The 13,631-nt window shown below is 40.2% G+C and overlaps 1 protein-coding gene across 2 annotated transcripts in view; it reads right to left on the bottom strand.

Annotated features, from left to right (window-relative positions):
• LOC122651799 (valine--tRNA ligase, chloroplastic/mitochondrial 2) overlaps window positions 1–13,631 on the bottom strand; it is a 180,329-nt gene that overhangs the window by 130,023 nt on the left and 36,675 nt on the right. For both annotated transcript variants that reach the window (XM_043845335.1, XM_043845336.1), the window contains 5 exons: window positions 13,273–13,356; window positions 12,092–12,240; window positions 11,871–11,988; window positions 11,662–11,778; window positions 11,037–11,257 (listed from right to left, as the gene is read on the bottom strand). In XM_043845335.1, coding sequence (XP_043701270.1) covers window positions 11,037–11,257; window positions 11,662–11,778; window positions 11,871–11,988; window positions 12,092–12,240; window positions 13,273–13,356 — 689 coding nt within the window. The remainder of the gene's footprint in view (window positions 1–11,036; window positions 11,258–11,661; window positions 11,779–11,870; window positions 11,989–12,091; window positions 12,241–13,272; window positions 13,357–13,631) is intronic.

Below are 13,631 nucleotides of genomic sequence, written 5' to 3'. Positions count from 1 at the left end.
ACGTCTGGAGCTGCCTGGTGTCATGCCTTCCGGTTGGTCATTGGGGGTCTGTTGAGTTAACTGCCTTTATGTCATGCTTTCCTGACGGGTTCTCTTCGAGGTTAGCATCTACTACAGTAGTACTTATACCCCATATGACTTAGTATCCATGTTAGGACATGCTACTTAGGACATTCATCATAATTGCTGCGATATGTTTTACATGTATTCCCTTATTGGGCTCAGTTGAGAGCTCACCCCTCGTGACCACTCTATTTTCACAGATGAGGTTTCTATTGCTACTGCTTGTGTTCCTATGGGGACTCCTGCTGTTCAGGATTCTCCTGTTGATCGCGGAGCTGATACTTATATACTGGTGGAGCACGATGCTTCATGCTCCTGCGACGACTGCTCGTTCTCCTGATCTCCCAGACTGATCAAGCTCTTTCATTCCTTTTGTTTATATCTCTTTTTGTAGTACTTACGTATATAACCCTTTTGGCTTAGTTAGTGTTACACCTTCTGTGAACCAACTGTGTAACCCTGATGTAAATGAATATTCATATATATATAACTACAACTGTTATCACTAGTTTCCTTTAATTACTGTCTTATTTCATATTAAATTGCTTCCGCTGCACTTTGATTTAATTATATTATGAATGAAACTGCGAATAGAGAATTGCATTGTGGTCTTGGTTGGATGCCTGGGACATCCTGTCTCACTTGGCCCTTATAAACCGGCCGGGCTGTGCCATGTATCCTACGCATAGTTCAAGAACTTGTCAAGAACTCGCCGAGATCTCAGTAATATCTCATTTTTTGAAAAAAATGAGACGAGACTTAAGGTGAAATGAAATAATACCCCAACTCGGTTGAGTCGAGATCTCGGTTCGACCGAGATTTGGACCAAACTTACTTTTATAATGTACATATTGAACTGAACAGAGAAGTGAGGGAAGTGTGCATTACCCTAATTTTCGAGGATTTTCGACGGCGGTTTCAACGGAGAACTTGCCGAAGACAACAATTAGTTACAAACTTGCAAGATATATGTAATATTTCAAGATTGATGTATTGCTAAGATATATGTAATATGTTAAGATTGATGCATTGTATACTTTTACATTTGTAATGTTTATTTAAGTTGTTTTATATTAATTGTATGATTTGATTGCTTTCTGTTGGAATATGTACTCCAGAATACCGTCGGGGTATTCTGGTCCTTGAGGGGTAGTTTTTATGTTATAAAGTGTAAGTCGGCTATGTGGGTTTTAGTCCCACATCGCCTATTTTAGTCTCTTGTAACTTTCCCCTCTATTTAGGGCTTACCTATCAATTAATACAAGCAATTATTCTCTCATTCTCTCTTTTCTAGCCCACGATTCTACCAACATGGTATCAAAGCAGGTTTGATCTAGGTTAGAAAAAGAGGAAAAATCTCCCTTTGAATTTTTTCCTCCTTCCCTTGAGCTTCTTCTCTTGTTCTCTCCTTTTTTGGTTCTCATTCTCTCCAAGATTGCCGTTTTGAGAATCGTTTAGGGTTTCTTGTTTCTACAAAGAAACCCTAGTTCATCGAAGAAGAAGAAGAACTAGGGTTTCGTACATTGTGTTGCTGATTTGATTTGCTCAGGTTCTGATCTGCCTTTTTGGAGATCTATTTTCTTGGAATTGATTGCTGTTCTGTTTGATGATTCCTTGGAGATCGATCAAGGTTATTATTGGGAACAGTTTTTTTTCTGGCCAGTTTCAGATCTGGTTCTTGTTTGCCGCTGCTTTTATTCGAGGAGTTTATTCCTTGTTGGGTATGTGATACGCTGCCGCTACTACGATACCCCTGCTACCGTTAATGGTTGAAGGAGCTCTACTGCTATGGTGGGGTTCTTTGATCAATATGCATCGGTTGCTTGCTGCTGTTCCTTTTTGAGGACTGGTTCGAAGGTGGAAGAAGAAGGACATCCACCTGCAATTTTCTGCTGGCTGTGTTATCTGTCTAGGGATGGGGCTGCTATTACTGCCCTTTTTTTTATTTTATTGTGGAGTGATTCTGTTGGAGAAGATGACTGCTGTTGTGTGAATCAAACCAACATCTGAAGAAAATCCGTTCATCGAAGGTGCAGCCCTCTCTAGAAGAAAAAGGTCCTGCAGATTTACATATTGGTTTCCTGCTGGGTTGGTTGCGGTGTTTGGTGCTCTGGTTGTACGGTGTTTGCAGCAGCTGTGGTTTACTTCTCTTCCCTTGCGAGATTTTGCTGGGTTGCCGCTGCATCCACTACTACTGCCCTTGGTTTCGTGAAGGAAACGAGAGGGTCTCGAAGTTATTGATTTGATGGGGTGCCTGACTGAAGGATTTCTCTGCTGCATTGAATCGAACAGATCCTTTTTTCCGCCTTTGCTGGTTTCGTCCAGTGCTTGAAAACGTGGTTGCTTGAGATGTTGTTGGTCGAATGTTGAAGACAACACCTTCACATGGTTTTGTATAAAACCCATTTTTTTTCTCTGATTTTTCTCTGGTCACCACCCACTTCCGCCTCCTTTTTTTCCCTTGTTTCTCTGTCGTAAGGTTGAAGACAACCTTTGTACGTTGGATTCTTAAAACCTTATTTTGTGATTTCCCATAATGCCCTTCTATCTATCTTTTATTATCTTTTAACCATTTTTTACATTCCTTTCCTAGTTTACTCTTTCTACTTCGGAATTAAATTGTTTTCCAAATCTGTCCCCTTGCTTCATTATTTTCCAATAACCCCTCGAAAATTCCGGTTATTTACCAAATTGCCACTCTCCATAGCCATTATTTTACTCATTCCAGTCCCAGTTTGCTGATCATGTCTGTCCAAGTTTTGAAAATCTATTTTTTCAAGTTCTTGAAGGTTTATTTGGGAACTGCATTCATATGTCAAGCTGGATTCTACTACAACTTATTTTTCCCATTTTGTTCAAGTTGGGCATTAGTACCTTGTATGCGCCAACTTGAGGGGGAGTGTTAACATTATTATGGAGTTCTTTTTTCTTTAGTTCAAGCTGGATCTTCTTTCTTTAATTATTTGTATAATCCAGCTTGAGGGGGAGTGTTGGAATATGTACTCTAGAATACCGTGGGGGTATTTTGGTCCTTTAGGGGTAGTTTTTATGTTATAAATTGTAAGTCGGCTATGTGGGTTTTAGTCCCACATCGTCTATTTTAGTCTCTTGTAACTTTCCCCTCTATTATAAATAGAGGGGCTTACCTATCAATTAATACAAGCAATTATTCTCTCATTCTCTCTTTTCTAGCCCACGATTCTGCCAACACTTTCAATTACTAAATTATGTGTAGAATAGGGCCTATCTATTAGTACGTCGTCACCTACAAACCTAGGGTCCGAAGTTTAACTCCTATTTGGACACTTTTTTTGTAAAATCTGATAGTGTCATTGTGTTTAAATGGCCTAAAATAGGCTGAGTATCAAGTTTCAAACCCAAACTAGGTCTAAAACCCACTGAAACCAGCCTTCGAGTTCAAAAAAAATTTACATCAACTCACCGAGATCTCAGCCCAACTTGGTTTTTTGGCTGGGTGAAACCAGTTCAAAAACCGAGTCCTTGAACCTTGATCCCACTTAAGGGCTGCCACATGGTGTATGGAGAGGATGAGGTGGTGGCATGGGTAGTAGCCACTTGGCATAGAGGTCAGCCATTTTGTTTGACTAAGTCTAACCAGCCACCATTTGCATGGGAGAGGTGCTGGTGGCAATGCTTAGCCAGCCACATGGCTGAGGAAGGAGGAGGTGGCACTTGAGGTGCAACAGCTTGTAAGTAAATAGGTTAAGCAGCTAAGGGCTAGGAGTTAGAAAACCCTCAACTGTAGGTTTGCTTAGGTACCAAGTAGAAAAGCAAAAGAAAGAGCAAGGGGAAGGGAGGTAAAGAGAAGGAGAAGAGTTTGAAGAGCTATTTAGATTTCAAAGGTAAGTTTAAGGGTTAGATTTGATTGTTGTTAAGCTACTAGTGTTTTGATAAGTTTCTAATAGAATTTAGATTCTGTTCCAATAGGGAATTAGAGTATGGTATGCTGAGCCAGTGAATTCAAGAACAACTGAGATAAAAATAGATTAAGAAAGGGAGATTTGAAGTTATATTGAAGTTTGATTTTGGAAATCGATAACTTTGGGAATTGTGACTTGTGTCAATGAGACACAATCACATGTCTATTTATAATAAATGCAATGAGTACAAGGACAGAGATGTCCCTAGGGCAACACAACACAAAACACCTAGGACAATTCTACCCCTATATCCTATATTACAACACTCCCCCTCAAGTTGGAGCATGGATCTCACACATGCCCAACTTGCATACAAGAGGATAAAAAAACTTTACTATTCAACCCCTTAGTAAAGATATCAGCCAACTGGTCGTCAGACTTGACAAATGGAATATAGATAAGTCCTTGCTCGAGTTTCTCTTTAATGAAATGACGATCTATCTCCACATGTTTGGTGCAATCATGCTGAACAGGGTTATGGGCAATACTAATAGCAAACTTGTTGTCACAACTCACAATACAACATCATGGGCAATGAAGTAGGAATTGCCAAATCATTCAATAGTCCTTGAGGCTACATCAATTCACATATGCAATGGGACATGGCATGAAATTCAGCCTCAACACTAGAATGAGCTACAACAGTCTGTTTCTAACTTCGCCAGGTCACCAAATTACCTCCAACAAGAGTGAAGTATACAGAAGTGGACTGGCAGTCATCAAGGGAACTAGCCCAATCAAAGTCTATATAAGCTTCCACCCGCAAATGATCATTAGAAGAAAATAAAATTCCCTTGCCTAGAGCAGCCTTTAACTACCTAAGGATACGGAATACAACATCCCAATGAGTGGAATAAGGGGGCTCATACATGTACTGGCTCACCATGCTAACAACAAATGCAATATCCGGCCTGGTATGGGAAAGGTAGATCAGCTTCCCAACCAATCTCTGATATCTCCCTTCCCTTTGTCTACAGGGTCACCTGTTTTACTGGAGAGACGAACATTAGCTTCAAGAGGGGTACCAGCTGGCTTGCACCCTAGCATTCCAGTCTCTGATAGTAAATCCAGAGTGTATTTCCGCTGAGAGAGAAATACCCCATTGGTAGAACGGGCAACCTCAATGCCCAGAAAATATCATAGGGGTCCCAAATCCTTTATCTCAAATTCCTTCCCAAGAAGTAGTTTCAAACTTTCAATTTCCTTCAAATCGCAGCCCGTGACAACTATATCATCCACATAAACAATGAGGATGGCAATTTTTGTTCCCGACTTTTTTATGAAGAGGGTTGTGATCAACATTACTCTGGGTATATCCAAACTTCACCATAGCACTGTGGAATCTGCTAAACCATGCTCAAGGGACTGCTTTAATCCATAGAGAGCACATTTGAGCTTACATACCTTCCCATGAGTTTCCCTAGTAGCAAATCCCGGAGGAACATCTAGGTAAACCTCTTCTTCTAACTCCCCATGAAGAAATGCATTCTTCACATCCAACTATTGCTGCTCCCAACCAAGATTGACAGCACATGACAATATTACCTGGATGGTGTTCATCTTAGCAACCAGGGCAAAGGTTTCCCGATAGTCAAGACCATATGTTTGGGTAAACCCCCTAGCAACCAATCTAGCTTTGTATCTTTCCATTGTGCCATCAGAATTGTGCTTGGCTGTAAAAACCCACTTGCAACTGACTGTTTTTTTTCTGGGGAGGAAGTGGTACTAAATCCCAATTGCCATTTTTTGCAAGGACATGCATTTCCTCCATCATAGCTGCCTTCCATTTAGGGTCTTGAAAGGCCTCCTGCCAGTTCTTAGGAATAGAAACAGAGGACAAAGTCATAAATGCACGATATACAAGGGAAAGAGACTCATACGACACAACCTGAGAAATAGGTGGGCTGTTACTCTTTGAGATATTTAGGGGTATATTGATTCCTGATAACTTAAGGAATAGGGAATAGTGGCTTTGTCTGCTGCTTATCAGACCACCCTTTATCATGTATGGAACCCTCCCCACCAATATGTGTTCAAGCTCAATACTGTTGGCAGTTCTTATGTTAATCCGGGGCCAGCTGGGGTGGGGGGATGTTTAGAGACCATGATGTAGTGTTTCTGTCTTTTTCTGGTCCCCTTGGTTGTTGTGATTTGGTTACAGCAGAGTTCAAAGATGCCATACAGGATGCTGAGATTACAATTCAACATGGTTGGCTGCGTTTGATCATAGGAGACTCTAAATTGGTGATTGGCTGGCTACAAGTACAGAAAGTCCTTGGAGATATATGCACTACATCCAGAAAACTAGAGCCCAATGCACCAACCAAGACATTTCCTTCACAAGGAGGATACATTCAGCCGACACAATAGCTAATGAGATAGTGAAGTCAGGGGTTGCTAGGTAAGCTTTGAACTTGGGCAATTACCCTATCATATAGGTCCTCTTGAAGTTTCCCAACCTCTCCCGGTTGGTGTTGTTACTGCTGCTAATGCAAGACCAGACCTTCAGTAGTCTACTAGACCTAATCTCACAACAGGATCTCAAGAACACAGTCAAATCACTCAAAGTCAACAGAAAAGTCAACCTGCTCAATGAAGGTCAAACTCTAGGATTCAATCACCCACAATGAGTATAGGTGTCCTTCAGAAGATGGAAGAGAAGTAATGGACAGATTGAGAGTAATTAGAGAAATTCAAACCTGAGATAGAAAAATAAGTAACAAATCTGAAATTAATTTCAATCCAATAGTTGGATCGAACTCAAACTTAGGTCGAACTCTACTCTTGATATGAACAATCAAACCCCCAAATTTAAGACAAATTGGATGCCTGGAGATATAGTAATCAAACAAATATCATATCTGAAACCTGAAATAGTAGTTTTTAGGAGATTTTAAGTAGATCAACCCCACCCAGGTCGAGTGGTCTCCCTAGGTACCCCTTTGATGTCTCAAAACCCGTCCTAATCTGATGGTTAGATCACTCAGATGGAGATCAACTCAGGCAGAAATAAGCTCTAAAAACAGAGCAACCGCAGGGTTTTAAAACCAGATTCTGTGATTGTGTTTGAACACTAACAGCAACCTAATAAGATCAGGGAAAACAGCATACATAAAATCACCAAACAAGGATTTAATTTAACACAAACAGTATTGCATGAATAACAAATTCAAAACCAAGATAAGTTGCAGGAAAACAGAGGATAAAGGAAGAAGAAGAAATTATCTCAGGTTGGGTCTCTCACCCGATCTGCTTCTGACAGGGATTAAGCCAAAGCTAACTCAGAGTTCATTCAATCAATCATATCATACTTGGCTATGGAGCCTTACTAAGTATTTATAACAACTAAAACAAAGTCCTACTCTGAATAGGAGTCTTCCTTAGCTAAGTAACTATTACAACTTCCACTGACATAAAAATAGGACTTAAATAGACTTTCCTAACTAAACTAGGAATGAACATTGTTACAAATCAGACACTAACTAATCAGTATAAGAGTGGAGAAGAAGAAGAGAATAAGAAGAGAGAAGAGGAGAAGAGGCACACTGCCGAGAGAGAGATGAAGGCAGCCTGCAATAGAGCTTGTGTGTTCTATCGCAGGACCTGGGTTCTATAATAATAAAGGGCAGAATTAAGGTAAGTTGGTTAGGGGTTTATTATGAAATTACCCCTAAGCCTTTACCAATTACAACTTAACAAATAAAGACAGAAAAGAAAGTAAATACCATAGGACCCCAAAACCCAAAATTCTTATGACTAAACTACCCCTAATTCTCAACTCTCCCCCTCAAGCTGGAGCATATAGATCTCCCATGCTCAGCTTGTTACAACATGTGCGAAAATTAGGGGCAAACAACGACTTGGTGAAGACATCAGCTAGCTGATTTGCAGACGAAACAAACGGTGTCTCAACTAGCTTTTTCAAGATGGCATCCCGAACAAAGTGACAGTCCACCTCAATATGTTTAGTCCGCTCATGGTAAACAGGATTACTAGCAATAAATATAGCTGCCTGGTTATCATAATACATCTCCATCAGCATAGGCACAGGAAATCCCATCTCAAGAAGGAGAGACCTGAGCCACATCAACTCAGCTGTAGTGTGGGCCATAGCCCAATACTCCGCCTCTGCACTAGACCGCGCAATAGTAGTCTGTTTCTTACTACGCCACGAGACAAGATTACCCCCAACAAACGTACAATAACCTCTAGTGGAGCGACGATCGCATGCCGATCCAGCCCAGTCTACATCAGAATAAGCAACTAGATCCATATGCCGATTAGGACGATAAATCAACCCTTTACCAAGAGCATCCTTCTAATAACAAAGAATGCAAATGGCAGCATCCCAATGAGCTTTCTGAGGAGTTTGCATAAACTGGCTCAAAACATCAACAGCAAACAAGATGTCCGGTCTCATGACAGTGAGGTAAATCAACTTCCCAACTAAACTCTTGTACTGGTGCACATCCTTGAGAGGATCTCCATCATCTATACCAAACTCCGATGAAGATCCATAGGAATATCCACTGGCTTGGACGCAAGCATGTCAGTATCAGATAAAAAATCTAAAACATACTTCCTCTGGGAAAGACTGATACCCTTCTTGCTTCTCACAACCTCAATGCCAAGAAAGTAGTGAAGATCACCTAAATCCTTAATCTGAAAGTTTTGTTGTAAGTAAGCCTTTACTTCAACAATGTCTGACACATCATCACCAGAAACAATAATATCATCAACGTACACAACCAGAATAACCAACTTGCCACCATGACGAGGAACAAACACAGAAAAATCAGAGTAACACTGTGAAAACCCGCACGATACAATCATGGCACTGAATTTCTCAAATCATGCTCTGGGTAATTGTTTGAGGCCATAGATTGCTTTTTCCAACTTGCACACCCGAGTACTATTCTCCCCCTGAGCAACATACCCAGGAGGTTGCTCCATATACACTCCTCATGAAGATCACCATACAAGAAGGCGTTTTTAATATCCAACTAAAACAAAGGCCAATCAAAATTAACTGCCATAGAAATAAAAAGGCGAACAGAATTCAACAGAGCAACAGGAGAGAAGGTCTCAAAGTAGTCCACACCATAAGTCTATGTATACCCCTTGGCAACCAGACGGGCTTTAAGCCGCCCAATAGAACCATCCAGAAGGTATTTGATGGTGTAAAGCATAGTTGTCACGGCGTCACGACGATCCAAGTCGGTGGAAGGGTGTCTGATCGCTATATCGACATGTCACCCGCCATGGTGTTGCCATGGCGATCATATCGACCATGGCAGAATTGTAATTAAATCCAAAGTTGAATGCCAAACTAGTAGATAAATGAAGATTTATAAGAGCAATGGCAGAATTGTAATTATTCTGAAGTTGAAAAGGAGTGGCAGAACTGTAATTTAATGGAGTTAAAGAGAAAACTGAATGGGCTAAACAGAATAGCAATAGAGAATATAGGGGGTTTTATATAAATAATATAAGTTGTCCTTACTTGCAATTTTAAAGACCTAATGTCTTCTTCAACCTTGCAATAACACGATAGAAAGAGAGGCAGAGAGGCGGTGAACTACAGTAGTTCTAGTAGAGGAAACTCCTTATGAAGACGATTCTCCCTGCAATTTCTGGAACAAAATCACAGCACCAAGGTCTGCCAATCCCAATGAGAAATAGCCCCAAAATTCTGCTGGCAACCGAATGGTAAGATCTGAAATCAGATCTGGCGGATGTCTTAGTTGCAGGTTACTTCGAAAAATTGAATCTAATAGAAAGAGAGACTTCTGGATATGAAACTTCCAGGTATGGATCGCCCAAGAGAAAAGAACTTATGGATCAAATTTCAGAACCAGTCGATGTGTGTGTAAGGATCCTATGATGGCTCCCCAGAATCTGGTAGTACCGTCCAGAAAGAAAAAAAACTCAGAAACCACAGCTAAAATAGGAGATTTAGGGAAACAGGGAGTGGGTCTAAGGTTGGAGAAGAAACAAAAAATTAAAGAAGAAGAAATCGAAGAGGGAAAGAGAGATAGGACGCCATGGCGTAGGTCGATATGAACATTTCTCCAGCACCAGGACGCCACGGCAACCCCATGACAACTAAGGTGTAAAACCAGCAACACTCAATCAAGCTGGCTGGCTCGATAAACCAACGAATTAGGTCCATATTTGGACCACGGTTTCAGCTGCTGTTCAGCTGACTTGCTGGTTTGAGTGGTCCAATCTACATCAGCTGTTGTTGTACCTCGTTACTCTCCCACCCTCTTTCCTCTTTTATATTTAAGTAAAGTTTGTTGTGTTTGGACCACCCATGGAAGCTTCCATGCACTGGCCACCTAAAAATGGAGGGATAATTTGGCAAATTCAACAGTTGAATAGGAAGGGCATGGTCTAGAACTCTAGATTGGTTATATGTCAATTTTCACAGCAAAACCCAATAATTCACCACCCATGTGTTGGCATCTTTCCCTTGTGTTTTTAGCCATTCATTTGTTTTTCAAAATGTAATGAATCTCCAAATCTTTATAGTACCACATGCCAACTCTGATCGAGTTCAAAATAATACGTAATCAGGCCATTGTTGTCAAGGCATTGCCTAGGCATCCAGACACCTCGTTGGTGTCACCTTGTGTCCTAGCCCCTCCTACACCTTGCGTCGCTTAGACGCCGTGACAAATATGAACCCAGGTATCATAGGGCATACTTGTATACAAAATTTGGGCCCTAACTGATCTGCCTAGTGATGGATATTGAGTCAGACCACTCAAATGGTCGGACCTAATTACTGCTTATTATAGTATTTATGCTTCAAAATAGTAGTTTGCATGGATATTAAGCTTACCCATATGTATCTTTAGTGTATCTGGAGTCTCTTAACGTCTCTCCAATACGACTCCGAGATATATCTTAAAACCACCCTTCCAATACATTGGCCAATACCGATACTTAACACCTTGCTATTTATATGATATTTTATGGAATATTGGAATCTTTAAAAACTGAACTGCAATGTGTATAGCTGCAAACCTTGAAAACCAAGTGTCAAGAACATCTGGATCCTGATGGATTTCCACACCTTCTCCATACTTTTGGCGAGCCTTTCTTAGAGCTTCTTCGGAACTCCGAGCGACTATATATTCTTCTTCAGAATCTCTACCCTCAATGTACCATACGGGTATCCGATGTCCCCACCACAGTTGTCTGCTTATACACCAATCTTTAATATTTGATAGCCAATGATAATATATCTACATAAACCAACAGAAAAGAACATAGGATTAAAAAAACTGCCTCGGAGCAAGTAAAGAGGGTGGAAACAATCCTGACTGAAGGAGATATTAAAGGTATAAAAGGTTTTGGTGATGACGTATAGAAGAAATGAAATGATATCATGTAAACCATGATATAGTTTGAGAAGTAAATGAGATTAGAAGATCTAGCAATGATGTCACACGAAAAAAGTGAAGACTGATAGTATGTAAAACTGAAACAACGTCCATAGAGAATACCTGGACAATTAATTGGTTTCTCAAGGTAACAAATGGTTGGGTACTATTATACCGTGAACAATGTTACAAATAAGTTAGAAGGAAAATATTGATGAATAAGCACAATAAATGCAATTTCAAAAGGAATTTTCAGTCACAAGCACCTTCTCAAATCTTTCAGGCAGGATAGCTAACTTTCCTTCTTCAACAGCTTTGAGGGCCTTCTCAGCTAGGGGTTCCATAGTAACAAACCATTGCTTACTCACTAGTGGCTCTATTACCTGATGCAGAAGAAAAACCATCATGTGAGCAAACCAGCTTAACTTGTTTTTGAAAATTAGAAGAGCAAACTTGAAAGGGAATGTTATCACACTTCTCCACCACGCTGGGATCTGGGAACTCGTAACGTGTAGGGCTCCTTCTTGACGGCTAGACCTGTTTCCTCAAGATCTGACCATAACTTTTTCCGAGCTTCAAATCGATCAAGACCACTAACAATGAAAACCGTCATAAATAATATTCAAGATCAAAAAGAAAAGCATTTATCCAATATAAACATAATCCTCAGAAAGCATACTTTTTCCATGGCATTACCAGTATAGTCCAGCAACCTCATTTAGTGTCCCATCCTTGTTCATGACATTAAGTATTGGCAAGCCAAGTTTTCTAGCAAGAAGATAGTCATTATGATCATGGCCAGGGCTTATCTTCAACACCCCAGTTCCAAACTCTTTATCAACATACTGCTCATTTTTTTTTTAAAAATACAATAAATGAGAAAAAATAAACTGGTTAGAGAAATCTAATGATACTTGCCAAAAGGAGTGGAAATATCATACGAAGATTATAATTATTAATAATCATTGAGTTAGTACTTTCAAAAACAGAGTTAAATTACACAAAGAAACACCAAATCTAGTTATATGCATCAAGTTCTGCCTATGGATCAACATAACCATTTTCTTTTTTATCAGGACATCGGGTCATCCTCGTCTGCCCGCCCGGATCTCTGGTCCCGAGAAGGAGGACCAGCAACCAGTCTGAATGGAGGTGGGGAGGTGGTCAAGTTGGAGTGATGCTCCACCCCCTTGCCTGGCTTAGTTCCCTAGTTTGGGAAGCCTACAATTATAACTAGAAAATTAAGAAGCCTAAAGAGGGCTGGTTGACCTAACAGGGTTTTGGAGAGAGAAAATCTGTTATCATATTCTTCGTCCTCTGTTTTTTTAGTTGAAGCCTAGAGTTCCAGCGGAGTGTCTGTGCAACTCCATCAATCGTTATAAGGTGCGTGGATTACCGCTTATGTGGTTTCAACCATCACCTTTGTAGTTTGGTTTCTTACCTCCTCAATTCATGATTCGTAGCTTCACAAGATTGGCTTGGGAATGTAGGCTGTAGTATGCTTTTAAAGCTAACATTTTCTTTGGTACACAAGCAGTGTTAGTAGGCACATTAGGAATATGAATAGAGGTAAAGGGTCGAATCACTCCTGGCTATTACTAACTCAACAAGCTGACATTTTCAATAACATCTTTTCATCCTAACAAGTTTGTGAGCTGGGAATATCATCTACAATCTCATGATGTAATGCAGCACACATATCAAGCAATTTATCCGTGAACACGATCCAGCATGAATTTCATATTAACAATAATATCAAATTTGTTTGAGATTGTTTCGAAGTATGTCATTACTGTTAGGCTAGGTTGGTCATAGATATCATTTTCACAAGAAATGGAAAACTGCATAACGTATGTGGCAATGAAGTGAGTTTTTACTCTGTCAGAAATAATAGGGACATGTCGGCCAAATGTCATGGGTACAATTGCCTGCCCTCCAACATACTTTGAATAACGATCATCCTGCACAACAGAATTAGATAAACCATTTGTAAGTAATCTCTCCATGAATTGACCTCACAATTTAAATAGAAAACCTAACACGTTCTTAAAAAATTCGAAAAGGTGAAAAAAAAAAATCTAGGCAAGTTTTAGCCACAATATATGGGACTATGGGTTGGCAAGGGAAAGATGTCAAATTGGTATTTATTGATGCCTGCATAGGGATCAGTGGTCAGATGGAAAGTCTAATTGGCAAAGTCTCCTCTGGACCACAGGAGCTGTGGCAAGAAAAAGGG

The sequence above is a fragment of the Telopea speciosissima genome, chromosome 2 (genome assembly GCF_018873765.1).
Source record: "Telopea speciosissima isolate NSW1024214 ecotype Mountain lineage chromosome 2, Tspe_v1, whole genome shotgun sequence".
NCBI classification, from domain to species: domain Eukaryota; kingdom Viridiplantae; phylum Streptophyta; class Magnoliopsida; order Proteales; family Proteaceae; genus Telopea; species Telopea speciosissima.
Note: the sequence above shows the minus strand (reverse complement) of the source record. Positions and strands in the feature narration are given on the sequence as shown.